Source organism: Manacus candei, unplaced genomic scaffold (genome assembly GCF_025592945.1).
Source record: "Manacus candei isolate 608988 ecotype Guabito, Panama unplaced genomic scaffold, ASM2559294v1 h1tg000003l, whole genome shotgun sequence".
Classification (NCBI taxonomy): domain Eukaryota; kingdom Metazoa; phylum Chordata; class Aves; order Passeriformes; family Pipridae; genus Manacus; species Manacus candei.
In genome coordinates this window covers 18,506,428-18,533,923 of record NW_026138051.1, presented here as the reverse complement: position 1 = coordinate 18,533,923, position 27,496 = coordinate 18,506,428, and the positions used below count along the sequence as shown (strand labels likewise).

Here is a 27,496-nt window from a genome sequence, read left to right as displayed (position 1 = left end):
TCCTGTCCCTCCAGGCCCTTGGCCAAAGCTGGGGCAGCAGAGCTCCTCTGGATGCCCTGACCAGCCTGGCTGTGTTTGCAGGAGGTCACCACGAGCAGCAGCACCCTCAGCCACACTGCCCTTGTGCTCTGGTCCCACCATGGCTTCTCTCTGGAGCTCCCTGGAAAAGGACCTGTTCAACCCTCAGAAGAAGAGGCTGCTGGAAACCATCCGGGTCTGGAAAACAGGGAAGAAGAAGAAGATGTCCATCCTCTGTGTTGTGGGTGAGAACTCCGAGGGGAAGGGGGTGGGACAAGAAACCCAGGAAGGTTTCTTTCTGTCACAGTTTGGTCTCTGATGGCTCTTTTCCTGCTCTGGGAGAAGGGGTAGAATCCCTGTTGGGAATGCTGTGTTTTAAGATTAAACGCAGGAAACCTTCATCCCAAGAAGGAGCCATGTCATGTCAGTGTGTCAGTCAAGAACTGGCAACAAAAGCGCACTGCTGATCTGTAGGTGGCTGGGAAGAGCAGGATTTGCTCCCTCCAGGAATGTAAGAGGGTTTTTTTAGGCCATTTGCATCAATTCTGTCATTAGAGGTCAGCAACAAGCCGTCCTAACTCGACCCAGCACTGCAGCCTCGGTCTGTCCCTGGGTTTGGTGAGAGCTTTAACATTCCAGGAGGACAGAGTTGTTTGATCAGGAGCCAAAGGAGCAAATCCTTCGGGATATTTGCCATCTCCTTCGGTCTCTGCTTTTCTAGTTGCTCCATCACTCCTGACAAGTTGTTAATGTAGATTATTTTTTTTTACAAATGTGTAGGGGAGACTCATTCCTGCCAATGAGTTTCTAGACAGTGTAGTCACCTACAGCATGGATTTCCTAAAATCTTAAGCGGAGTGTTTGACCCAAATGAAGTCCTTCAGCTCCCTCTGTAGCCAGTGGAGGGCAGGAGGAATATCCCCAGCACGTGGCATCTAAAACACACGAGTTCCCCCTGGAACTGGCTGGCTCAGATTTCTGGAGATATCAAACTCAGATGGAAAATCAAGATGTTAATTGCCAGAAAATAATTCCGTGAGCACTTCCCAGCTGAACCAAGAGGTGCCTGACAGCTGATTGGCACAGGAATTGATTTTGGATGGGATATATTAGTGTGGGTGTCAGTCAAACAGCTCAGTGCTTTTGGACCCCGTTGTAGGACCAGAAATATGGTACAAAACTACCATAAACCTTATTGCACTTGGGCCCCCTGGTCCTGTTGTATTTGGATCCTGCTGAAATCTGACTTGTGCCATTCCAATGGCCTGGTTTAAAACTCTTGGGAATGGCTGGGAATCCCCCCACAGACTTCCAAATGCTCCGGATTAGACGCCAGAGAGCACTTCCCCTCTGTAAATACTCAATGAAAAGCCACTGTAGCCTCTCTCCATCTGACCACAAGGGCAAATCAGTGTCTGTGGGTCTGTCTATGCCTGTCCCCCCCCCCCCTTGAACTGCTGTCCTGGGCTGACAGTGATGTTTTGGGGTGGTTTTTCCCTGTTCTCCTCCCCAGTGGACACCTGGAGGCCGGTGCAGCCGTGCCTGGTGCAGGTCAGGGCGGAGCCGCTGCGGACAAGGCGCTGGTGGCCTCTGGCAGAGCTCAGGCTGGTGGATGGCAAGAGCCTCCAGCAGGTAGGACTGGCTTTCCTTCTGTGCCAAAGAAATGTGAGGATCCATCGGGGAATCCAGGCCAGGATCCATTGATGAATCCAGGTCAGGATCCATTGGGGAATCCAGGCTAGGATCCCTAGGGAATCCAGGTCAGGATCCATCAGGGAATCCAGGTCAGGATCCATCAAGGAATCCAGGTCAGGATCCATAGGGGAATCCAGGCTAGGATCCATAGGGGAATCCAGGTCAGGATCCATTGGGGAATCCAGGTCAGGATCCACCAAAGAATCCAGGTTAGGATCCATTGGGGAATCAAGGCTAGGATCCATTGGGAAATCCAGGTCAGGATCCATCAGGGAATCCAGGCCAGGATCCATTGGGGAATCCAGGCCACGATCCATCGGGGAATCCAGGCCAGGATCCATTGGGGAATCCAGGTTCTCTGGTGCTCAGCCCAGGAGGAGCAGTGGGGTGTGGGAGGTTTCCCACAGAGTGCTGCCCCAGCCTGGCTGACTCGAATTTTGAGGAAAACCCCACCATTTCAAACAATTCCAAGCCCTCTGCCCTCCCCTGGAACTGTTTCCTGGAGTGTGGGGAGCTGAGGTGCCTCCCTGGATGGTTCCTCCATCCTGCATCAGTGCTGCTGGGCTGTCATTTCCCTCAGCCCTTCCAGGGAGGCATTTCCGTCCCCCCTGAGTCATCCAGATCTAAGTTCGGGAATGTCAGGCTGCCCAAATACTTGATTTGCTCAAACACTTGGTGGTATTCCATCAAAGGTTGGACTTGATGGTCCTAGAGTTCTTCTCCAGCCTTAATGATTCCGTGATTCCACGTTGCTGCATGGATGCAGCTTCCATCAAATCCAGTGGACAGGCTTATTCCCCAGGCATGGGACCTGGAGCTCTTTGCAGGAGCCCTCAGAGGCTGGAGAGATGGGCTGCAAAGCTCTCCTCTTGTCAGGTCTCCTCTTGTCTTGTCATGGTTTTGGTTGGAAGGACCTCAAAGCCCATCCCATCCCATCCCACCCCCTGCCATGGGCAGGGACACCTCCCACTAGCCCAGGTTGCTCCAAGCCCTGTCCAACCTGGCCTTGGACACTTCCAGGGATGGGGCAGCCACAGCTTCTCTGGGCAACCTGTGCCAGGGCCTGCCCACCCTGGTGAGGCTGCACTGGCAGGACACAGCCAGGCCCATCTGTTGGTCCATGTTGACAAAGCTTCTTGAAAGACATTTGCAAGGGGAATTTACAGATTAGATGGAGGCATTTGCTGAAAAGAAGGATTATGGAGGGCTGGCATCTGTGCCTTTAGGGTGACATTAAGGTTTTAGGGCAAGACAGCATGGACAAGATATTCCCTTTCTGCTGCTGGGGCTGGCAGAGGGTCGTTAAAGTCATTATAATTAGTTTTTTTATTAATGGGAATGTTCCAGGGGCTTTGGCAACACGCCTGGGGTTTCACAAGCACGGAAATAAATGAGGGAAAGAGCAGCTTTCTGGTTCTACAGCCAGGACAAATAAAGTACATCTGCACAGCGTGTCTGGAAGGAAAATCAAATCCAATGCAGCTTTGCAGGGCATCTTGATCCTATGGGCAGAACTGGTATCTCCCTGACAGCTCTCCTTGGTATCTCCAGAGCTGGTATCTCCTTGTCTCACGAGGAGATAGGTGCTCTCCCCAGCCTGAGCTCCCAACTGCTTTGGCTCCTGAGGAATTCAGATTAGAAGACACTTCCAGGATTTTCAGTCCTTTTCCCCTTCCATTTGCCATCCCAGTGAGGTTACCTCTAGCTGAAAGGATTTTTGAACCCTCTCCTGCTGGGAGGCAAATAGAGAACTTGGTTCTCCTGGTGGCAAAAACCTCCAGATACCTCCCATCCTGCATTCCTGACACATCCTCCTGGCTGGGCCGTGTCTGTCCTTCAGATTACAGAGCTCTTTGCCCTTGCAGATGTATTTTTGGATTGCAGTCCCCTCCCCTTTTAACCTTCCCTCTGGCAGGCTGAAGGCTGATGTCCCAGTCCCCTTCCCTGGTGACTGGTGACAGCACAAGGGGGATTGGTTTTAAAGTGACAGAGGGCAGGTTTAGATGGGATATTGGGAAGGAATTCTTCCCTGGGAGGGTGGGGAGGCCCTGGCACGGGTTGCCCAGAGAAGCTGTGGCTGCCCCTGGATCCCTGGGAGTGTCCAGGGCCAGGTTGGGAGGAGCTCTGAGCAATGTGGGATAGTGGAAGGTGTCCCTGCTCACGGAGTGGAATGGGATGTGCTTTAAGGTCCCTTTAGACACTTTAAGGTCTCTTTCCAACCCAAACGAGCCTATCAATCCACGACTCCCTGACTTCTCTCTTCCCTGGAGCCCCTTCCAGGCTGAACTTCTCTTTCTTGAACGTGGAAAGCCAGAATTGTTCCCTCTCATTCCTAAAATAGGATCCACTTACCAGCTGAAATCAAAAGAAGAGTTTCCCTGGCACCAGCAAACACTGACACTGCAAGTGCAGCTGTGCCTAAAGCTACAGCTCCCCTGCCCAAACCAGTCTGAATATTGATGAGGGGATTCATTAATGCCTCCCTGCTTTAATAGCTCCTCACAAGGCACTGTTATAACCCTGTGGACCATCAGTTCCTCCTCCAGACATCCCTGTTCTGCTCCAGCCCTGTGAAGCAACGTGGGGGTTTGATGGATTAATTCAAGGTGTCTTGGAAACGACCCATAATGTGTTGTAGGACTCAGACACTCCCTGCCTGTGATGATGCTCAGTGCCAATAATTGAAAGTTTAAGGCTTCTGAGTTCTCCAGAAAGCTCAGGCTGTGCTGCAGAGCTCATGGGATGGTGCAGGAAGGACTTTCCTGCCGTGGGATATTCTGAATTCAGCAAACCCCGTTATTCTTTCCACTTAACTAGTGGAAAAAAACAAATCTCCTGTGGCTGGAGTTCCCCCTCCATGAGACACCATCCTCAGGGCATAGGTAGATGTAAACATATTGACATTTCTAGGGATGAAAACAACTTGGGAAATGCTTTTCCTTCCCAGTCCGTGCTCCTGTTCTCTCAGGTGACCTTCCCTGCAGGGTGATGGCAGGTGAAGCATGAGGGACACCACACTGCTGCCATGGGATTTCAGGGCTGGGCTGGTGGAAACCTGGTCCTGGGCTTCCTCTGGGTGTTCCCAACCTCGCAGTGAAGAGAGGTTTTGAGATTTCAGCTGGGCCAAAAATAAGCCCCACGGAAGGAAAAGCAGCATCTGGGGAGAAAGAAAAATGGGAGAAAAATGAGAGAGAGAGCTGGAAGGAGATTAAAAAGGAAGAGAGAAACTGGCAGAAAAAACCAACAGCGAAGGAATGTGTTGTTTTCAGACTTCACTTCCCTGTGTGGGTGGGGAGGCCCTGGCACAGGTTGCCCAGAGAAGCTGTGTCTGCCCCATCCCTGGAAATGTCCAAGGCCAGGTTGGAGCAACCTGGAATAGTGGAAAGTGTCCCTGCCCATGGCAGAGGGTGGAATGAGGTGAGCTTTTTATAGGGATGGAAACAGCTTGGGAAATGCCACGGGTGCTTTTTTTCCCCCCAGTCCCTGCTCCCTGTTCTCTCAGGTGACCTTCCCTGCCAGGAGATGGGGCTGCAGGGGGAAGCACGAGTGACACCACACTGCTGCCACAGGGATTTGAGCCTGTGGAAGCCTGTTCCTGGGCTTCCTCTGCGTGTTCCCAACCTCTGAGTGAAGAGAGGTTTGAGACTTTGAGGATTGCAGAGGGAATGTCTGCAGTGGAGGCTGGGTGGGTGTTGGACTCAATCCCAAATTCCCGATTCCAGCTGATCACACTGTCTCACACAGCACATGATTGCACCACAGAGCTCATTGCCACGGGATGCTGGAGGTGCCAACACTCTGAATAATTTCCAAAAACCACCAGAGGAAACCAGGGACAGCAGGTCCTTCAAGGGCTGTTAAACACAGGGCTGCAGATCCAACCTCCAGCTCAGTGAGCTGCTGGATCACGGGCTGCTGGAGCCTGCCAGGGAATCCTGAAGGCACCAGAACTCTGGGCTTGCCCTTTGAATGCTTTTTATTCCAAACATCTGCCACTGGCCACTGTCAAGACTCATCAGCCATCCCCCAAAATCGCAGTGGAAGGTGAAGGACTTTATCTTAGCTGAAAATAAATGAGTGTGATGAGTCAGGACTGGCTGACTGCTGGGGCTGAGCCACTCTGGGTGTCCCAGTGTCCCCTCCTGTGGCCAGAACTGCAGTTCATCCTTCCCTCTCAGTGCTCTGATCATGATAATTTGCCAAGTGCCATGAACACACCTCTCAAACGTGCTGCAAACCTGTGCTGGGTGTCCCTGGTGTGGCCAGTGGTGGCTAATTGCTGGTGGTAATTAACCACCTAGGCCAGCCTGGACTTTGACCTGCAGTTTGACAAGGTGTACAAGTGGACCACCAGCAGCTTTGAGGAGAAGAAGACCTTTCTCAGGTGCCTGTGGAAGCTGAGCCACCGGTTCCTGGGCAGAGCTGTGACCTTTGTGAACGTCCCCTCGTGTGCACTGGAAGGTAAATCATCCCCTTGGCACACTCACAGGGGCTTTTGGCATCATCACCCAGAGGGGAAGACACTTCAAACAGAGGGTGTGGATGGTGGGAGAGGGGGAGGGGGTACCAGGGAGAGGGAATCAGTGAGGAGGAGCCGTGTTTGGGGTATTTGGAGGCACAGGCACCCGACTTATCCAGTGGCCATGGTGACACAGTGCCAGGCTGGGAAGAAAAATAGACAATTTATCTTATTTTCAGAGCTCCTCTCTGCACCCTGGGCTGGGGAGGAGAGTAAAGTGTGGGTGATGTCAGGGCAGGGGTGACTGCCTGCCTGGTGACATCCCCCCCCCAAGAAATGAAGATGTGTGTGGATATAGAAATAGATTTTACTTCACAACACGTGATAATCAGTGTCTTTCATAGAATCACAGAAGGGCTGGGGTTGGAAGGGACATTAAGGACCATGGAGTTCCAACCCCCTTCCACTAGCCCAGGTTCCTCCAACCTGGCCTTGGACACTTCCAGGGACGGGACAGCCAGAGGTTCTCCTGGCAACCTGTGCCAGGGCCTCCCCATGCTCATGGTAAAAACCTCCTTCCTTGTATCTAATTCAAATCTAAGTCTCTTCACCTCTGACACTTGTCTCAGCTTTGTAGGACGTATCAAAATGTCCCAGCACCCAATCCCAGAGAGGTGAGCAACTAAAAACCCCACCAGAGCCCCAGTTAAATTCCAATGGTGTGTTTTGTCCCTCTCACGAAGCTGAGCCTTTATCCCACACCCACCTGCCTTTGCTTTGACCTTGCTCTGAGTGGGCAGAGACCGAGCCCACTGAGCTCCTGTCGCTCGGAGCCAGCAGGGCTGAGCAAACGGCAGGTTTATTGTCACCCCAAGGCTCTGGCCATCTCCACACAGGGATGCCAAGACCCCAAGAAGACAGGAAGGACCCCGAGGAGGCTGAGAGCCAGGAGGGGCTCAGCTGCTACCAGGAGATGACTCCAAAGGAAGCCGCTGATGTGCTGAAGGTGCTGGAGGAGCACGAGCCCCTCGTGAGCAACTCCGTGGCCTTTGCAGAGCAGCTGAGCAGGGAGCTCCGTGTGCTGGACGAGGTACAGGGGCCAAGGGGGGCACTCAGGTGGAAAGAAGGTGCTGGGCATGTAGAGACTGAGCAGTTGGGGAGCAGCAGCTCCTTCCTTCGCCGGGAAAACTGGATCTGGCAGGAATTTCTGGAAGTAGTGTTGGCTGAGGGTCTAACTGTGGCACACAGGGGGTGTGGGGTGCTCTGGGGCTGGCTGAGGGAGAGACTGGGAAGGGAAGAGCCAAAAATGAGCCCTGCAGAAGGAAAAGGAGCATTTGGGGAGAAAGCGAATGGGGGAAAATGAAATAGTGCTGGAAGGAGATTAAAGAAGCAAAAGACTAAAGGGGTCCAAGAGAGCTGGAGAGAGACTTTGGACAAGGGGCTGCAGGGACAGGACACAGGGAATGGCTTCCCACTGCCAGAGGGCAGGGTTAGATGGGATATTGGGAAGGAATTCTCCCCTGTGCGGGTGGGAAGGAATTCTTCCCTGTGAGGTGGGGAGGCCCTGGCACAGGTTGCCCAGAGAAGCTGTGGCTGCTCCTGGATCCCTGGAAGTGTCCAAGGCCAGGTTGGAGCAACCTGGGCTAGTGGGAGGTGTCCCTGCCATGGCAGGGGGTGGAAAGGGATGATCTCTAAGGTCCTTCCAACCCAAAGCATTCTGGAATTGTATGACTAGTGGCCTTTATTGACTCCATGTGTGTTTTGCTGCATTTCTGCAGAGGAAAACTTCTTTTGAGTGCTGGAGCCAAAAAAAAAAAGAGAAAGCAGCTTCCAGAATTTATCGTATGCTAAAATACCTGGTGCTGGCATTTTATGGGGAGAGAACCAAAGAGAAAAGAGAAAAAAAAAAAACAAGCCAAAGGAAATATCCTAAAGCACACTGGAAACCACAAGCCCTAAATCCAACCTCCTTTAGCTCCAGTGTTTGCTGTATTCCCAATATATGACTTATTACAGTTGGAAATTCAGCAGTTAATCTGGAAGACCAAACTCCTGAGGTCTGTTCCTGCCAGCTCCTGGCAAGTCCTACAGGCACTTTGTGACTGTTTCCCAGTAAAATACCCTGTGAGAGCAACTAATACATCTCTATTAAGTTATTTGAGATGAAAGCAGCTGTTGAATACATTATTTTAATGCCTCCTAATGAAAAAAATGTGATTTATCTCCAACAGAAATTAATCAATGAGACGTTTCTATTTCTGAGGCTTAATCTGCAGTATTAAGTGTTATTAATACCAGCAAGTTGGACTGGCACATGCATCTATTTAAATGCTTTTCCCCACATCCCAGTGATGCCACCTTGGCCTCCTCTCTCCATAGTAATCACCCACCTCATCTGGGGCTCTCAAAACTCACCGCAGCGACAGCCAGAGAGTTCTGCTCTGCTCCAGGGGGAAGGATGGCACTGATTTGTACATTGCTATTCCTGTGTCATTCCAGGATCCCAGCACCTGGGGAACCACAGGCAGCTCCCAGCAGCTCTGCAGCTGGAGTATATTACTTTTCCAGGAGCAGGGATCCTCTGGAGAGCCCCTTCCACGGGCACTGCCCTGTCGGTGACGCCGGCGATGCTTCGCTCGGGGCAACCCCCCGTGGGGCTGTGAAGCCCTAATAGGACCATGTGAAGGCAGGGCAGGGACAGGCCTGGGGGAGGTTTATGGCTCTTAAGGACATTTAATACAACCTCAAGTTCTGGGCAGAGCTGGGGGCCCTGGGGATTGCTGGAAAGCAGCAGTCCAGGAGTGGGGCCGGGCTGGGGAGGCTGGTTGGGAAGGTTTGCTGAGCATCCTTGGTGCTTTTGGAGGTGAGGTTTGTGTGTTGGACAGGCTGGGAGAGCTGGGGGGGATCACCTGGAGAAGAGAAGGCTCCAGGGAGAGCTGAGAGCCCCTTCCAGGGCCTAAAGGAGCTCCAGGAGAGCTGCAGAGGGACTGGGGACAAGGGATGGAGGGACAGCACAAGGGGGAATGGCTTCCCACTGCCAGAGGGTAGGGATAGATGGGAAATTGTGAAGGAATTCTGGGCTGTGAGGGTGGGGAGGCCCTGGTACAGGTTGGGCAGAGAAGCTGTGGCTGCCCCATCCCTGGAAGTGTCCAAGGGCAGGTTGGAGGGGGCTTGGAGCAACCTGGGCTAGTGGAAGGTCTCCCTGCCCATGGCAGGGGGTGGCACTGGATGGGCCTTTAGGTCCTTTCCAACCTAAAACCTTTTTCTAGAGCTGGAGCTTCCAGTTCATCCCACCAGCAGTGCAGGTGGAGCTTGGAGAAAGTCCTTAACACAAGGACTGGAGATGCCCAGCATGGATTGTGCTTCCACCCACATCCCTAACCCAGAGCACAGGGTCTGTCCAAGCCACAACAACCCAGCTTGGGTTCCAAGAGGCTTCTCTTTGCTCTTCTTCGCTTCTCTGCCTCCCCTCAGCGAGCTGAGCACGGGGCGGGCCGGGGGGTGCAGCTGCTTCTGATGCTCTTCATTTAATGGAAAAGACATCAGAAAATTAAATTATCAGAGCAGACAAACCTCTATAAAAGCTTTATTAACAGAGAGAAAAGCAGCAGCCTGGAAAAGCTCAGGCCTGCCAGGCCCGTGCCTCTGGATTGTTTTCTTTCCTGGGACAGGGGCCCTGCAGAGGATACAGTGAAGGTTTGGAAGTGTGGGATCTCTTGCAGAGCTTGTCAGCAGCGATTAACACGCTGGGGGATCTGCACCACCCTCCCAAACAAGCTCCTGAGCCCTCCTTAGGCAAATTGTGCCTTCAGGGCATGTCTCATGCATGATTTAATTGTTATTAATTGCACTGCCAGAGCAGCTCAGCTGGGAGACAGCCTGGCAGTGCCCTGAGCTGGGCTAAATGGGCTGAGACAGGCCCTTGGCAGGGCCGTGGGGTGCAGGGATGTGTTGGAGACACCCCCTCACACCTGGGGTGTTTTCCTACAAGGAGGCCCTGGCACAGGCTGCCCAGAGAAGCTGTGGCTGCCCCATCCCTGGAAGTGTCCAAGGCCAGGTTGGAGCAACCTGGGATAGTGGAAGGTGTCCCTGCCCACGGTAGGGGGTGGGATGGGATGGGCTTTAAGGTCCTTCCAGCCTAAACCGTTCCAGATTCTCTGCTTTGGCTCTGAGCTGAGTCCATCAGTCCCTTCTAAGCCCTGGATCCCTCTGTTCTCCATCCCCAGGCCAACCTCCAGGCCATCATCTCCTCGGAGCAGCAGGTGGCACAGTTGATGAGCTCCATCGACGAGGCCCTGGCAGAGGTGGCCAGGGTGGAGGAGACCCTGCAGGTCTATGATGAGCTCCTGGGAAGTGTGAAGCAGCAGATGGACCACATCCACCGGGAAAACTCCCTGCTGCACCGCATGGTCTCCAACAGGAGCAAACTGATGGATGAGCTCCTGTTCCTCACGGTGTGTGCATCTGTGGAGGCAGTTCCTCTTGGATCTGTTAGAAAACAACTTTCAGTGACCTCAAACACTGAAAACTATGATTTGTCTGCAAAGATGAAAGCGCTTCTCTGGCCTAGAAATGAGGGACTGTGTTGTCTTGATGGACACACGGCCGGGATGGACTCCAGGGGATGTGCAGTCCCCTCACCACCACAGGGGTCTCTCAAAGTCCTTTTCCTGGGCAGGATTAGTAATGACAAAGCCAAATGATAATTGAACAGCCAGTAATCATTACCTGGGAATGCACAAGCACAGCAATTAATGAGCAATTAGAGGCAGAACTTGCAACACCCAGCCCTGGTCTAACCTGTTCCCACCAGCACTGATAACCCCCCCAGGTAGAAGGGACTTGGAGTGTCCTGAGGCAAACAGAATCACAGGATCAACGAGGTTGGAAAAGACCTCTGAGATCATCGAGTCCAACCTTTGATCAAAGCCTACCTTGTCACCCAGACCATGGCACTGATACCACATCCAGTCTGTCCTTAAACTCCTCCAGGGATGGTGACTCCACCACCTCCCTGGGCAGCCCCTTCCAATGTCTGATCACTCTCTCTGTGAAGAACTTCTTCCTGAAAAAAAACTACACATCTACCATGGGAAAGCATTCCAGGGACTCTCTGCTACTCTCTTTGTCCAGGAACCCTATTGATTCTCTTCCCACTTCCCACTGATGGGAGTTTTCCCTTTCCTTTTCTCTCTCTTTTCCTTATTTCCCTACTCTAGAAGGCGATATGTCCATTCAGTGTGTGCCACCAGCTGTGGCCTTTGTGCCACCAGCCCAGCCCAGCCCAGCCCAGCCCCTGCTGGGGGGTGAGGACCTTTCCCCTGCGGTACCAGGGGACGGCACAGCCACTGGAAAGACTCCTGAGGACCTCTTGGAATATGGGAAAGCAAGTTCCTTACAAACATACCACACCATGAATGCACCCCAGTTCCACAGCTTACGGTGACCTCTGGGCCACTGGCCTTCTCATTTCTCGAGCTGCAGCACCATGAGCTTTTCCCTTCTCCTCCCCACCACCTTGCTGCCAGTAGTGGTCCCAAAGGTCCCAGCCCTTTGGAAGCTCAGGCTGAGGTTTGCCAGGGTGTCCTTGGCCACCACTGCGGTTGTTGCTGGGCGGAATTTTGGGTTGGGAGGGGATGGAGCGGCGTGGACCTCCCGAGGCAGCTGAGGGGAGCACTTGGCTCTTTCCAGCCAGCAGCTTTCCATGTGGGATGAAAACCTGGCTGTGCTTGTACCTGCTCTCTTCTGGCTTTGTTTTCAGACCCGCCTGGACCTCAGCAAGGAGCACTGGGATGTCCTGAGCCGGGCGGATCTTTCCAGCCCTGCCGGAGTGAGATCCTGCAGTGCTGCAGCAGAGGCTTTGTCTGCCTGCATGAACACCCCCCTCCAGCCTGGTGAGTGGAGAGCAGGGACATGCCCAGCCTGTGCTGCACTCCCTGCACCATTCCAGCTTCCCAGCCTCTGCCAGTGGCCCTGAGCCGCTGATGCCGGAGGGGATGTTCCCAGGAATCAGCTCCCGGGATCACTGAGCAGCTCTGAGGGCTGCCTGGGAAAAGCAGGAAAGAAAGAGAAGGCTTGGATTTGGGAAGCTCAGCAGCAGCAGCAGCACACAGCCAGGGGCACCTGAGGGGGCAGGTTCGGAGCTCTGAAATATTCCCCTGCAGCACATCCAGAGCTGGGAAACAGGATTGGAGGGTGGGCTTTATTCTGGAGACCTTGGAATCCTGGAACGGTTTGGCTTGGAAGGGACCTTAAAGCCCATCTCATCCACCCCCTGCCATGGGCAGGAACATCTTCCACAGACCAGGTTGTTCCAACTTGGCCTTGGACTCTCCCAGGGATGGGGCAGCCACAGCTTCTCTGGGCAACCTGTGCCAGGGCCTCCCCACCCCCACAGCCAACAATTCCTTCCCAATATCCCATCTAACCCTGCCCCTGGTAGTGGGAAGATATTCCCTGTGTCCTGTCCCTCCATCCCTTATCCAAAGTCCCTCTCCAGCTCTCCCTGGACACAGGGAATATCTTCCCACTGCCAGAGGGCAGGGTTAGATGGGATATTGGGAAGGAATTGTTGGAACAACCTGGCCTCTTCTCCAGGTGAACTCCCTCAGCTCTCCCAGCCCAAATTGGCTCCACTCCTGGAGGAATCCAATTCCTGCTGTAAGCAGCCAAGCTGGGCCATCCATGAACCACAGGCACCTCCTGCTGGGCTGGGAAACTGGTCCAGTTTCCATTAGACTTGAGTCAAACTTCCGCCAAGCATCTCCCCAATCCCTCTAAATACACGGATATAGGGCAGCACGGTGTGCCAGGGGTGTACAACAGCTCCTGCAGCTCACAGAGGGTGGGGGAAAGTCATATTTAGAAATTGTGGTCTCCTGGGGCAGCTCAGTTGTCTGTCCTCAAGCTTGGAAAAACAGTAATCCATTGGAGCAGCGTGTGGGAGTTGTTGGAGACCTGCCGGTGTCCGGGGACGTGCTCCTGGCATGAAATCCCGAGTTTTCCTTGTGGGGAGGCTGGGGGTGTGTCCTTGGCCGAGGTGGGACTGAGGGATGCTCTGCAATTTTAGGGTTTTTTGAGTTTCAGCTCCCTCCTGGGCTGGATTTCCTTGGGACTGCAGCAAATCCTCTCCCCTTTGTTGGCTTTTGGGTGCTGGTATTTATGGCAGGATTTACTCCTGTCCTATTCCCCAGGGTGTGAGTGACGTGGGGCTGCAGCCCACGGCTCATCCCCTCCAGGACATGAGATCCTCTCTTTTTTTTTCCCTCCAGTCCATGATATCCTGGTTTTTATCCTTCCATACCATGATATCCTCTCTTTTCCCCTCCTTTCCATAATATCCTCTTTTCTCCCCTCAATACCTTGAAATCCTCTCTTTTATCCCACCATTCCATGATATCCTCCTTTTCTCTCAATACCATGATATTCTCTCTTATCCCTCAATACCTCAATATCCTCTTTTTTTTCTCCTCCATTCCATGACATTCTCTCTTTTTTCCCTCAATACCCTGATATCCCCTCCTTTTCCCTCCATTCCATGATATCCCCTCCTTTTCCCTCAATACCCTGATATTCTCTCCTTTTCCCTCCATTCCATGATATCCCCTCCTTTTCCCTCTATTCCATGGTGTCTTCTCCTTTTCCCTCCATTCCATGATGTCCTCTCTTTTTTCCCCCTCAATACCTTGATATCCTCTCTTTTATCCCTCCATTCCATGATATCCTCCTTTTCTCTCAATACCATGATATTCTCTCTTTTATCCCTCAATACCTCAATATCCTCTTTTCTCCTCCATTCCATGACATTATCTCTCTTTTCCCTCAATACCCTGACATTCTCTCCTTTTCCCTCCATTCCATGATATCCTCTCTTTTCCCCCTCAATACCTTGATATCCTCTCTTTTTCCCCCTCCATTCCATAATATCCTCTCTTTCCATCCCTCCATTCCATAATATCCTCTTTTTTCCCCTCAGTACCTTGATATCCTCTCTTTTTTCCCCTTAATACCCTGAAATCCTCTCTTTTATCCCCCCATTCCATGATATCTTCCTTTTCTCTCAGTACCATGATATTCTCTCTTATCCCTCAATACCTCGGTATCCTCTTTTTTTTCCTCCTCCATTCCATGACATCCTCTCTCTTTTCCCTCAATACCCTGATATCCCCTCCTTTTCCCTCCATTCCATGATATCCCCTCCTTTTCCCTCTATTCCATGATATCTTCTCCTTTTCCCTCCATTCCATGCTGTCCTCTCTTTTTTCCCCCCTCAATATCTTGATATCCTCTCCTTTTCCCTCCATTCCATGATATTCTCTCTTTTTTCCCCTCAATACCTTGATATTCTCTCTTTTATCCCTCAGTACCTCAATATCCTCTCCTTTTCCTCCTCCGTTCCATGACATCCTCTCTCTTTTCCCTCAATACCCTGACATTCTCTCCTTTTCCCTCCATTCCATGATATCCTCTCTTTCCATCCCTCCATTCCATAATATCCTCTTTTTTCCCCTCAGTACCTTGATATCCTCTCTTTTTTCCCCTTAATACCCTGAAATCCTCTCTTTTATCCCACCATTCCATGATATCCTCCTTTTCTCTCAGTACCATGATATTCTCTCTTGTCCCTCAATACCTCAATATCCTCTTTTTTTCCTCCTCCATTCCATGACATCCTCTCTCTTTTCCCTCCATTCCATGATATCCCCTCCTTTTCCCTCCATTCCATGCTGTCCTCTCTTTTTTCCCCCCTCAATATCTTGATATCCTCTCCTTTTCCCTCCATTCCATGATATTCTCTCTTTTTTCCCCTCAATACCTTGATATCCTCTCTTTTATCCCTCCATTCCATGATATCCTCCTTTTCTCTCAATACCATGATATTCTCTCTTATCCCTCAATACCTCGATATCCTCTTTTTTTTCTCCTCCATTCCATGACATCCTCTCTCTTTTCCCTCCATTCCATGATATCCCCTCCTTTTCCCTCCATTCCATGATATCCCCTCCTTTTCCCTCAATACCCTGATATTCTCTCCTTTTCCCTCCATTCCATGACATCCTCTCTCTTTTCCCTCCATTCCATGATATCCCCTCCTTTTCCCTCCATTCCATGATATCCCCTCCTTTTCTCTCCTTTCCATGATATCCTCTCCTTTTCCCCCCATTCCATATCCTCTTTTTTCCCCTCAATACCTTGATATCCTCTCTTTTATCCCTCCATTCCATGATATCCTCCTTTTCTCTCAATACCATGATATTCTCTCTTTTATCCCTCCATACCTCGATATCCTCTTTTTTTTCCTTCTTCATTCCATGGCATCCTCTCTCTTTTCCCTCCATACCCTGCTATCCTCTCTTCTTTCCCTCCATCCCATGCTATCCCCTCTTTCCCCCTCAATCCCATGCTACCCCCTCCTTCCCCTCCAGGTTCCCGGAAGCTGCAGGCGGTGGCCGAGCAGCTGATCCTGTTTGAAACCCTCAAGCAGAACTTCCAGAACTCTCTCATCAGTCACATCACCAACATCTTCCAGCTGCAGGTGGGCTTTGCTCCAAACCCCGGGAGATCTGAATATCCTGGGAAAAATCACACCAGGGCTGTAGGGGATGATTGTCCTAAAGTGTCTTCCCAAAGAGGTCTTTCCACATCCCTTCACCCTTCCCAGCCCTTGGGTTAGTTTTGCAGGAATGTAGAAGAAATCCAGCCCTGAAGATTTTTTTAGACTGAAGATTTTTCTCATTTTATTTTGGGGGTTGTTGATCTGCTTGTGACACAAAATCCCAGGATAAGAGCCAATCCCTTGATCCTTTGATTAACACTTTCAGTGCTGATTTTGCAGTTTAAAAGATGTGATGGACAATATCCCTCTGGGCAGAAATCTGAAAGGAAGATTGGACTCTTCCAGATTTCCTTTCATGAAAAGGAGCAACTCCCAAATCCCCAGGGCTATTTCCTTAAATCTTCAGTGTTTTCTTTCAAGCCAGGCTGGAAACTGGGAGGGAACTGTGGGATTTCCATCCTTGGAGATTTTCAGATCTTGGCTGGACCAGCTGCTCCACCTGGACCTGCCCTGAACCTTCTGAGCTCTGTGGTGTGGTGGTCCAGCATTTCCAGACCCTGGCAAATCCCTCCTATCCATGGCATCCCACCCCCCTAGGTTCAACCACCTCCCAGTGCTCCAAGGGAGGATTTCCAGCATGTTCTTCCACAAGGAGCTTTTCTCCTGTGCTTTCTCCCCTGGTGCTTCCCTGGATTATCCCCTGTGTTACTGTGGGCCAGCTCAGACTTGTTCCCAGATAACGGGATTCAAACTCGTGTTCCAAGTGGTCGTGCCTGCCCTGCTTCAGCTTGGAATTCGCTTCTCAAACCTGGAAATTCAGATCTGGAAATCGGAGAAATTCTGAAATTTCAGAACTGGAAATTGCAGAAATTCTGAAATTTCAGACCTGGAAATTCCAGGGGGATCAGGAAGTTTTCCAGGGCTGTTTTATTTGACCCTTCCTGCTGTTTCTGCTGCTTTAGGGCAGCTCTCAGATCCCTGCTCTTGGGCAGCCCGTCGACAAGTTGTCTGCACCGAGCCATGGACTCCACCACGAGGAGCTGCTGCCCTACACCCCCCTCATGGCCTGGCTGAGGAACAGCAGCCCAGCTCTGTTCTGTGACCTCCCCAAGGTATGGCTGAAATCCTGAACAGATAGTACAGCTATTCCACCCACTGGGAACAGATTGGTTCCACTGGTGAATTCCTGGGGAGGGTTTGGTCTCACCAAACCCCCACGAGCGTTCGGCCCTTCTGGGAGAGTGTCCGGCCAACTTGGCCACAACATGTTGGACCTCTGTGCTGGGGAGGAGCAGCCTGACGCTCAGTGGCAGATGTTGTGTTGAAGGAAAAGGTCTGAAACGCTAAAATTTGGTCTTTTTGCTTTCCCCTGGCCCCTCCTGTCCCTTCCAGGTGTATGCCCAGAACCTCGGCAGACTCTACGAGCGGGAGATCAAAGCCTTCTTTGAACAAGCCAAAACCTCCTTGTTGGGAAGAAGAAAAGGAAGTGAGTGATCTGCAAGTATGACCTTTGGGCTTTGTTGGCAGGGAATGTGACAATCCCCCTCCATCACAGGTGTTTTCCCCGGATTTTGTGCCATGAGTTACTCTCTCCTCCGTGGGCTGGGTCGGAAGCTGGCAGGACGTGACAAAGCCGACTCTGCTTTATGTCAGGCAGTGTTTGTGTGATCTTCAATACCTTGATATTCTCTCCTTTTCTCTTTTTCTGCTCCTCAGAGCTGTAGCTGTTGGTCACCTTCCCCTTGTAGGGCTCAGGAATGCCACAGGGATGGCTGAGCTCCTGTTTTGAGGAGCTGTAGGATGTGGCACTGCCTGGTTAACAAAGCACAGCCACCCTTCAGCTGTTGTCACCTCCCTTCTCCCTGGCTCTCAAAGTCTTCCTGGCCTGTTCCAGAGTTCCCACCCCACTATTATCTCCTGGAAACAACTACCAAGCTTTCTCTTCTCTTGCTCCAAGAGCTGGAGCTCCTCTCCTGTCAGGACAGGCTTGGGGTTGTTCAGCCTGGAGAATGCTCCAGGAAGACCTTATAATTTCCCCATCGCTGGAAGTGTTCTCCCCATCCATGGAAGTATCCAAGGCCAGGTTGGACAGGGCTTAGAGCAACCTGGGCTGGTGGAAGGTGTCCCTGCCCATGGCAGGGGGTGGAACGAGGTGAGTTTTCCATCCCTCTCACCCCAAACCACCCAGTGATCCTATGATTCTGTAAAGCCTGGTCCATATTTCACACAAGCAGGGCTGCTCACAGGTTCCTCAGGCATGTGAGGAGAAGGCACCAAGCCTGTCCCTGAAGACAGGAGGGCATTTGTAGCAATATTTGCAGAATGATTTCCCAGTGAGCTGCGTGTGGGGCTGAGCTGTCCCGAGGGGATCACTGCCACAGAAATCGCTGCATCTGACTCAAAATATTCCAGTCAGGTGTTTCTGGAGATAAAAAGAGAAGCTGATCTGTCTCCTCTGGAAGTTTTTTATTGCCCAGAAGTCACATTTTCCTTCAGCAAAACAAAGGACTGTAATGGAAAGTTCCATGCCAGCTTGGCCAGGCTTGAATGTCAGAAACCACTTTGCACGGTGTGTTTAGTCCATCAGAGTCATCACTGGGCTCCCTCCAGCTCTGCACCTCCTTCATCACTTGTGTCCAGGGCCTGAGCCAGAGGATGGGACCAGGGAAGGGATGGGAGCCAGGGAAGGGATGGGAGCCAGGGAAGGGAAGGGAGCCAGGGAAGGGAAGGGGGCTGGTGGATCCCGTTTCTGGGTGTGCAGCAAAGCCCATCCCAACGTACCCACCACCCCTTCCAGCTCCTCCTGCCCAGTGCCACCTCCCCCTTGGCAAAGACACATGCACCAGGAAGACAGGGCACCTCAGGGCCGTGGGGTGGAACGAGGATGGGCAGTGCTGGCAGGGTACAAGGGCCTGCAAGGGAGCACAGCAGTCCTGGGAAAAAAGGAGGAAAATCTCACCTCAGTAGTCCCAGTGGCACCCAAATGGATTTAAGCTGGCAGAGGGCAGGGTTAGGTGGGACATTGGGAAGGAATTCTGGGCTGGGAGGGTTGGGAGGCCCTGGCACAGGTTGCCCAGAGAAGCTGTGGCTGCCCCATCCCTGGAAGTGTCCAAGGCCAGGCTGGAGCAACCTGGGACAGTGGGAGGTGTCCCTGCCCATGGCAGGGGGTGGGTGAGATGAACTTTAAGTTCCCTTCCCACCCGAACCATTCCATGATTCTCTGACCACTCAGCCTGGCACAGAGGGGCATGTGCTCTGCCACATCAGGTGAAACAAATAGTTAACCAAGGTAATATTCCTCTCTCCCATCCCTCTCCTCCACTCCTGGATACAGCTTTTCAAGGGGCAAAGTGCTTTTTCCTGCTTAAAAATAGGAATTCCTGATAAGAGGCAATGAATGCATTTTCAGCAAGCCAGCCTGGGGAATTAGCAGTGGGGAGGCCAACTCCAATCTGTGCTTTATAAGATAATGTGATCAAGCCCCATTTCCCAGAGAGGGGTGATTGCTTTTAGTTAAACAGCAGGAAATCACAAAGATTGTGCCCGGGATAAAGAGGTTTCCACTTGCAGGGTGATTGATGGGCTTGGAGCAAAGGACTTGGAGCAGAAAATAAAAAGCACCCAGGTTTGTCTCCTCAGGAGCAAAGTCTTTAAAAGGGAGGGGTGTTGGAGATGCCTGTTAAAGAGGCCCTTTATCCCAGGATGGTTTGGGTTGGGAGAGACCTTAAACTCACCCAGTTGCACCCCCTGCCATGGGCAGGGACACCTTCCACTGGACCACTTGTGAAAATAACCTTGTTAAATTAAAACCAAGGTGGTGTGGGGCACATGTGGCAGCCAGGCTGCCCCATCCCCTCCTGGCAAACGTTAAAGCAGCGATTTCCTTTCAGTACTTTGTGTCCAATGTCTATAAAACAGAAAGGAATTAAATCCCAGGAGCAAATCCAGCGTCTGGGAAATCTGTCACAGGGGAAGAAGGACACTTTGAAGGCTGCAAACCTGTCCCTGCACTGTCATAAATCATCCAAAAGGGCCATCTTTTTGATCCAAATCATCTGGGGTGGCTGCCCCGGGCAGGATGAGCTGAGCTTTGCTGGGCTGGGCTGCTCTGGGCCCTGCTCTGCTCCGTGGGGTGGGAAGGGCCAGGCAGGAAGCCCCAGGCTGGGTTTGGGATGTTCAGCCCGTCACTGATGTGAGCAGAACATTAAATAACAGCCCCCTCCACCTCTGCAGAGCGAGGCTGGTGGGAGATCAGGGGGTTTTTAGGAGGTTGTACCCACGGAGGCACCTTCCCCTGGGCCCCCCCCGGGCTCTGCCTGCCCCTCTCTGGAGCCCCCGGGGGCAAAGCAGGAGGGAGAACATCCCAACCCTCCCTCTGGAGGAGGAGGTGACCTCTCCTCAGCTCGAGGGCATGGTCAAACTCCATCTCCAGCTCTCCTGGATGGGGCCAGCAGCACCAGGGTGTCCTTCTGCTGCAGGAGCTGGGCAGCCAGGGGCACTGGGAGCACTGAGAGTCTCTTCCAGTGCTCCCAGAGACCTCCAGAGCCTCCTGCTGGAATATTTCCTGCAAAACTGGCTGCTCTGGGGCTCTTTTGCAGGGAAAGTTTGGCTTTGATGAAGCTCTGCAGGAACCTCATCCCAGGTCTTTCCTGCTGTTTCCTCCCCCCGCTCAGCTGCTCCCTGGGGTGATCCTGGATGGATGGGAGCCCAGGCTGGGCCTGATAATATCCCTTCTCCCTGTTTTTAAAATATCCCAGCCTCCCTGTGCCACTTCTATTATCGTGGCACTGAATTTTTGGGATTGATTCCCTGCCCTCACAAAGGATTATTCTTGGCAAAATGCTTCTAAAACACACCACCTGCTGATTTATTGCCTTGTTTCGGCATTATGGGACAGTTTAGAAGGCAAACCTCAAGCTGTTTATAATTAATTGTGAGCCAATAATTAAGTCTTCTCTCCTTTTCCCATTCCCTTTTCCACACTAACATTTCCAGGCTTGTAAAATCATTTTTTTTTTTCTCCTGGTTTTGCCACTTCCCAGCCGGTGAAATTCTCATTATCCATTGCATAAGGGTGGGAAAAATGTTCTGAAGGAGCTCATGAATTTTCTGCGTGGTTTTAGCAAGGCTGAGGTCACGAGCAGGGCTGGCTGTCACCTCTCCCCTGCGTGGAGGGCACTGACATCCTTCCCAAAGGTAAAAACCCTGCAGGTAGTGGCTCAAATAAAGATATTTCGGATGTTGCGAGAGATGGAGACCTGACCTGACTCACCCAGGAACTCTGGGAGAGGGAAATGATTTTTAGAATTAATTAGAAAATAATCTGGATGTTTCCCCCACTGGTTTCTTTCAGGGAGCGAAAGAATGGGTTTTAAATGCATATTTTAAAGGATTTTTTTTTCGATTTTTCCACTTGAGCCAAGCACCCAGTGAAAACAGTGTGGTACAAAGTGGTAATGTTTGAAAAGTATATTTATTTCCAGGTGAATGCTTTTAACTTAAAAAGGTCACTTTTTGGAAAGGAAAAAAAGCCACTCCCACCTCCCCTGGATATTCTTTTATGGCAATTTACCATCAAAACTAAGCAACAAACAGTTTTTCTGAGTCTCTTGCAGGTTTTTCTGCTGATTTATGCCCTTATCACCTGGGCTTTTTCACCCCCCAGCCCTCAAGAGTTAGAACGAAGCCGTAAATAAATAGCAAAGGGGATAAGGAGCACAGCCCAGGGAATAAGAAAAGAGCAATGAAAAAGAGAGAGAAACGGGAGTGGGGAGGGAAAATCCAACAGGAAAAGGGCGATTCTCACGTCGGGTGGGACATAAAAAGAGACATTTCAGCCTCCCACGGAGCTGGAGGGGCCGAGGGGGTGAGGATGTTTAACCCACGAGCCCTGCAGGTCTCCAGGAGAGCCCGGAGAAGCCCCTGGGGAACAGGCACCAGCCCCGGTGGAGCCTCCCCGGGAGCAGGGAGAGCCAGGAGGAGCCGCCAGCCAGAGGGAACGTGGTCCAGGTGAGGAGCTGAGCGGTCCCGGAGGGTTCCCGTGTGCCGCAGGCACTGCCCGCATCCCACGGGCCCTTCCCCGGAGCAGGAGCAGGGATGCTCCGTGTGCTGACCCGGCTCGGCTGGGCACGACCCCTCAGTGTGCTGGGAGGGCTCTGACCTTGCTGGTGGTTCCTCAGCAGGTGCTGGAGCAGGTGCTGAGGCAGCTGCAGCCCCTCTGCACCTCGGAGCAGCGGTTCCTCCAGGAATTCTTCCAGCTGAGCCGCGACGCTGCAGAGCTGCAGGCTCTGGAGGTGAGTGGGAGGAGGTGTCCTCTCCAGGGCCGTTTTCCAGTCCTCCCTCCAGCCCTGATACCAACCTCAGCAGGCACAACAGGGGGGCTGCTCATCTCTGTCAGGTACCCGGGCTCTCCTGGACTCTCTAGTGGGGAAGAATGAAAAGGAACTTAATTAAGAGCTCCAGCAAAATCACGGGGGGTCTGAGCATCCAACACAGGACTCCAACAAGGGAAAAAAGAACTAAACCCAGAGCTCAAGTTTTCCTCCCTAAGGCAGAGCAGATAAATCCTGATTTACATCAGATGGGATATTGGGAAGGAATTGTTCCCTGTGAGGGTGGAGAGGCCCTGGCACAGGTTGCCCAGAGAAGCTGTGGCTGCCCCTGGATCCCTGGAAGTGTCCAAGGCCAGGTTGGCACAACCTGGGCTAGTGGAAGGTGTCCCTGCCCCTGGCAGGGAGTGGATAAGATGATCTTCAAGGTCCCTTCCCACCCAAACCAGCCTGGGATTCCATGATAATTCCCACTCCTTTCCTTCTTTCAGGCATCTGCCACTAAGGGAGGGGAGACCTTGGCACCTGCAGAGGATCCTCCTTGCACCAAGGGCCAGAGCCAGTACGTGGGTGATGGGACACAGGGGCACGGTCTGCAGTGTCCACAGGGCAGTGCCCTCCCCATTTCATTGCTGACCTCTTGTTTTTGTTGGGTTTTTCTTTCTTTTTAAGACCAGAAGAACCTACAACCCGCCTGCTGAGCGAGATCTTCAGCTGCCTGGAGCTGGAGCTGAGGGGTTTTCTGGATGTCTGCAACAAGGTCCACCCTTTTGGCTGCTTGCAGGTCCTGGTCACCTTGAGTGACTCCGTCTTTGGGATGTGGGGCTCTTCCTCAGCTCCCCCCTTGTCCTTCCTCAACACTGTCCTGGGCAACGTGTTGCTCCTGGCCAAGAGCAGCTTCAACAAATGCATCGTGAGTGTCACTCAGAGTGAACCCAAGGGGTCCTGAGGGATGTTTGGCCTCCTCCAGAATCTTCTAACCAGAATCATTTAGGTTGGAAAAGCCCTCCAGGATCATCCAGTCCCCCCCTGTGCCCAACCCCACCTTGTCCCCCAGCCCAGAGCACTCAGTGCCACGTCCAGTCCTTCCCTGGACACCTCCAGGGGTGGGGACTCCACCACCTCCCTGGGCAGCCCCTTCCAGTGCCTGACAGCCCTTTCTGTGAAGAAATCCTTCCTGATGTCCAACCTGAACTTCTAACATGAGGGATGGAGCAGCTCTGCTGGGAGGAAAGGCTGAGACAATTGGGATTGTTCAGCCTGGAGAAGAGAAGCTTTGGGGTGACCTAATTGTGGCCTTCAGGACCTGAAGGGAGCTACGAGAGAGATGGAGAGAGACTATTTCCAGGGGCCTGGAGTGACAGACCAAGGGGGAATGGCTTCAAACTGACAGAGAGTAGTTTTAGATGGGATATTAGGAAGGAATTGTTCCCTATGAGGGTGGGGAGGCCCTGGCACGGGTTGCCCAGAGAAGCTGTGGCTGCCCCTGGATCCCTGGAAGTGTCCAAGGCCAGGTTGGACAGGGCTTGGAGCTTTAGTGACCCATCAGATGACTCTGGGGCCATGTCAGATCTGACAGAGCCACGTCCTGTGTGCTGTTGCCAGGGGACCTTGTGCAAGGAGCTCGAGGAGGCAAAGGTGCCCAGCAGGATGAAGGGTGGGATCCTGCCCTCCGTGAGCCGCTTCCAGGAGTTTGTGGACTTCTCTGAGGAGGTGTTCAGGACAGCTCAGAGGAGAGGGGAGCTGGACAAGGCCCACCTCAGGCTGGCCAGCAGTGTCTTCAGCAGCAGTGAGTACCAAGGCTGGTGGCTGGATGCAAATGTCCCCCTGCAGCTCCAGGAGCTCCCAGCAGGGCAGGGTGGAGGTTCCCTCTCTCCTGGGCACTGCCTGGAGCTGAAATCACCTGCACTGAGCAAGAGCCTGGGAGCATCAAAATTCAGAGAGCATGGTTTGGGGTATCCCCTTTTTCCTGATCTCCATGTCCCCCTGTTCTCACGGTGCTGCCATCCAGGAGCTGGGTATCCCAGGAGTAGTAATTCTTTTCCTGCCACTCTGACCCCTCAATTTGGGGCAGATTTGAAGTCCCTCAGTCCTGGGGGATGAGAGCACCACCAGCAGCTGGGAATGGGCTTTCAGCCCCTGTTTCCATCCCTGAAACCTGCCACGTTCTGGATCAGCCTTCCAGCCACTTCCAGGACCACTGGGAATTTGCTGAGTGGCTCCACACCTTCTATTTTTGGGTAAATGCTCAGACAAGTTTCCTTCCTGCCTTGAAAAGGCCCTTTTTTGGCAACACAGGCCCTGATGGCACGTTGGGTGTGTGGTGTCTGCTGCATTGGGATGGTCCTGGCTGGGACAGGGGTGGGACACAGCTTTGGATCTAATTCCAACATCTCCTGCCCCACTATGGAGGGAGCAGCTCCTCACTGCAGATCAGACTCTTCTTCCAAGCTCAGAGGTCCTGGGAGCCGAAGATCAACTTCCCTCAAAACATCAAGAGGGGTTGGGAGAGCAAGGCAGGGAGCTCTCAGTAGATCCCTGGGTTGTCCCAGCTTCTGGTCACTGGAGATTCCCAGGGGCTGCAGGACTAACAGCTCTGGCCACAGACCAGGAGGTGGTGGAGAGAGGCAGCTCCCACCTGCAGGTGTGCCTGGGCTGTGCCACTGATAAATCCATGACCATGGCGCCTTCCAGGCTCCAGCAAAGTTTGCAGTGAAGCAGGGGAGGTAGGGAATCAAGCTTATGGACAGGGATCAGGATCTGTGTTGTGAATAATTCCTCTGGGACTGGTCGAAGTCAGATGGTTCAGATGAGACACCCTGAGACCCCCCCGACCCAGCCTGCAGGGTCTTCTCTCCACACCTGATTTCCTCTTTTCTTTTAAGTCAATAGTTTGTCCTCAGCAAACCTGAAGGTGAACACACATATGGCCATGATGGAAAATTTCCACCACATCTACTGCTTCCTGTGCCAGAAGAAGATCCCCTGCCTGGAGGACAAGAAGAGAGAAGCCAAGCAAAGGTACAGCGAGCACATGGAGAAATATGTCCTCAAGTGCCTGGGCCAGCCCCTGGAGAAGCTCCATGTGAGTACAGGATCTCCTGACCCTCCTCTGGGCCTCAAAGGGCAGCCGCCCTTCCCAAAACTAGAGATTGATTGGTGTTCAAATGACCCCTCCCTGAATCCAGTCTGGGATTATATGAGTTTGTTGTCACATCCCAGTGTTCCCCCCTTCTCTGCCCGCTCGCTGCCGGGTTTCACTGGGCAGAGCAGCCCCAGCATCCCAGAGTCACAGAACAGCCCAGGCTGGGAGGGACCTTGGAGACCATCTGGTCCAAACTGCCTTGGAAAGGTTGCCTGGATGAGAATCGGTAGCAACCCTGCCCAGTCCCATCCTGAAACCTCAGTGGTGGGGACTGTACTTCAGCCCTGGGGAGGTTGGATTGATGGGATAATCGATGGGGGAGTGATTGCTTGTTCTCACTGGAAGAAAAATCTCTTCCATCAAGACAATGTGATCACTCTGCCTTCACAAGGAAACCTTTTTATCGCCGACAATCCTAAAAATGTGAGGGATTTTCTCACTTTCCTGCTGCTTTTTTCCTCCTGTCCACTTGAAGGCTGTAGACCAAGATACACTTGGGTGCAACTTTTCCGAAGCCAATCCTAAGAATTTCCTGCTCAGCCCCTGCTCTGGGTTGCGTGTCTGTGTCTGGCAGATGCTCATTTCTTCTTTCACGGCTGCCTGGGCTGATCATTCCGACACAGATTCCACACTTCCCGAGCGGCTGCTTTGTTAACTGAGCTAAGAGCACCTGGCTCTGCTCACTCCCTTCCTCCCCTCGACCGTGGCTGCTCTGCTCCTCCTCTCACCGCCCTAAAATTACTCACAGACTGAGCTCAGCTTGAATTATTCATGGGACCTGTTCCTTTCAATTTATTCCCAGTCGTTGCTGTCAAACATCTTGTTGCCTTGACTGGGAGATGAGCTCGGGGTCTCCTGCTTCCCGCTCTGCTTACGGCTTCCAGTCCTCCCCCTGTGAGGGAAAGGATGATTTCACTGCTCCCAACAAAGCCAGTAGTGTATGAAGGCACCTGGATTTCATTCTGCTCAGGGATCTCCAAAATCCTGCCGTGGCCTCTCCATCAGACCACAACAAACCCTTTGGGTTTGAGGACTGACCCCAGGATAAGGAATGTAGGAGCCCATTTCTGCTTGTTGGAAACAGCTCTTATATTTAGGGACTCAGAATTCTTAGGATTTGGGGTGTTTCTCCACAGCCAAATTGCAGTGGAAATAACCCAGGACAGCCTACAGATTTTCAGGATGTGTGAACAGGAGGGTGGACAGGAGGATGAAGGAAGTGATTATTCCACCAGATGTGGAATTCCGTGGCCAACTGTGGCACAGATAGAGATGTCTGTCCCAAAAACTGAGAGAACTTTGAGTTTTGCTTTACATTTCTGCAGGTTCTGGGATCCCCCAACCCCACCTCTGGCTCCAAACCCTCTGTGGGGAGCAAAGCTGGAGGAAGCACCGAGTGACTTTTCCAGCACTCCCATTGCTCCAGGGGCCTGCAGCCCTTAGAGATGCTGCTTGCAGAGCAGAACCAGTGGAATTCCCTAAACTCTGCTTTCCTGGGGGATAAACACGCTCCAGTACTTCATTTCAACTTAATGAGGCGTGGGAAGGGAGCTGAGGGAAGCGATCCTGAGGCAGGAGCCCACCTCAGGCTGGCTCCTCATGGAATGTCTCCTTCCCTTTCCAGCACTTCTTCGAAGGGGTGAAAGCCCGCCTGGCTCAGGGGGTGAAGGAGGAGGAGCTGAGCTTCCAGCTGGCCTACAGCAAGCAGGAGCTCAGGAAGGTCCTTGAGAAATACCCTGGCAAGGAAGTCAGAAGAGCCCTGGAGACCCTCTACAGGAAAATCCACAAGGACCTCTCCCCGGAGGAAAACCTTCTGCCGGTAATCGGGGCGGGATGTGGGTGTGACTCTGGGATGTTTTGGGGGTTCAGGGCTGCACAGCTGGAGCTGTCAGGGCCTCCTGAAGGGAGCTGAAGGGGAGCTTTCCCCCAGGTGGTGTGGCACGCCATGGAGCAGGAGTTCATCCGCCAGTACCAAGAGTTTGAGGATCTGATCCGACGCTGCTACGCAGGATCAGGGATTGCCATGGACTTCACCGTGGAGGACCTGCTGAGCTACTTCAACTCCATCACTCTGTCCAACGTGTAGACAAGACCCTCTCTGGATGTTTCTGGGAGCAGCCCAGGAACCCTCATCTGCAGCTACACCTTTGAGGAGCTGAACTCAAACCCCTTCCCAAGCCTGAGCTGTGGGATCACACCCTGACCTTAAAGTCCAAGACTTGTCAGTCTTAGACTAGAACTCCCTTGGGGAAGTGGAGTTCTCAGACCCAAACCACAGCTTCCCTGTTCCAAAA

General features: G+C 52.5%; 1 protein-coding gene across 1 annotated transcript; it reads left to right on the top strand.

The window, feature by feature from the left end:
* LOC127472975 (exocyst complex component 1-like) lies at positions 1 to 27,496 on the top strand. The gene is made up of 17 exons (XM_051791997.1): positions 1 to 263; positions 1,532 to 1,650; positions 6,015 to 6,174; positions 7,069 to 7,262; positions 10,399 to 10,626; positions 11,934 to 12,066; positions 15,598 to 15,707; positions 16,691 to 16,840; positions 17,121 to 17,214; positions 21,625 to 21,737; positions 21,911 to 22,021; positions 22,549 to 22,619; positions 22,730 to 22,970; positions 23,663 to 23,846; positions 24,943 to 25,142; positions 26,827 to 27,021; positions 27,133 to 27,496. Exons 1-17 carry the CDS (start codon positions 140 to 142, stop codon positions 27,286 to 27,288), a joined length of 2,583 nt encoding a protein of 860 aa, XP_051647957.1. The 5' UTR covers positions 1 to 139; the 3' UTR covers positions 27,289 to 27,496.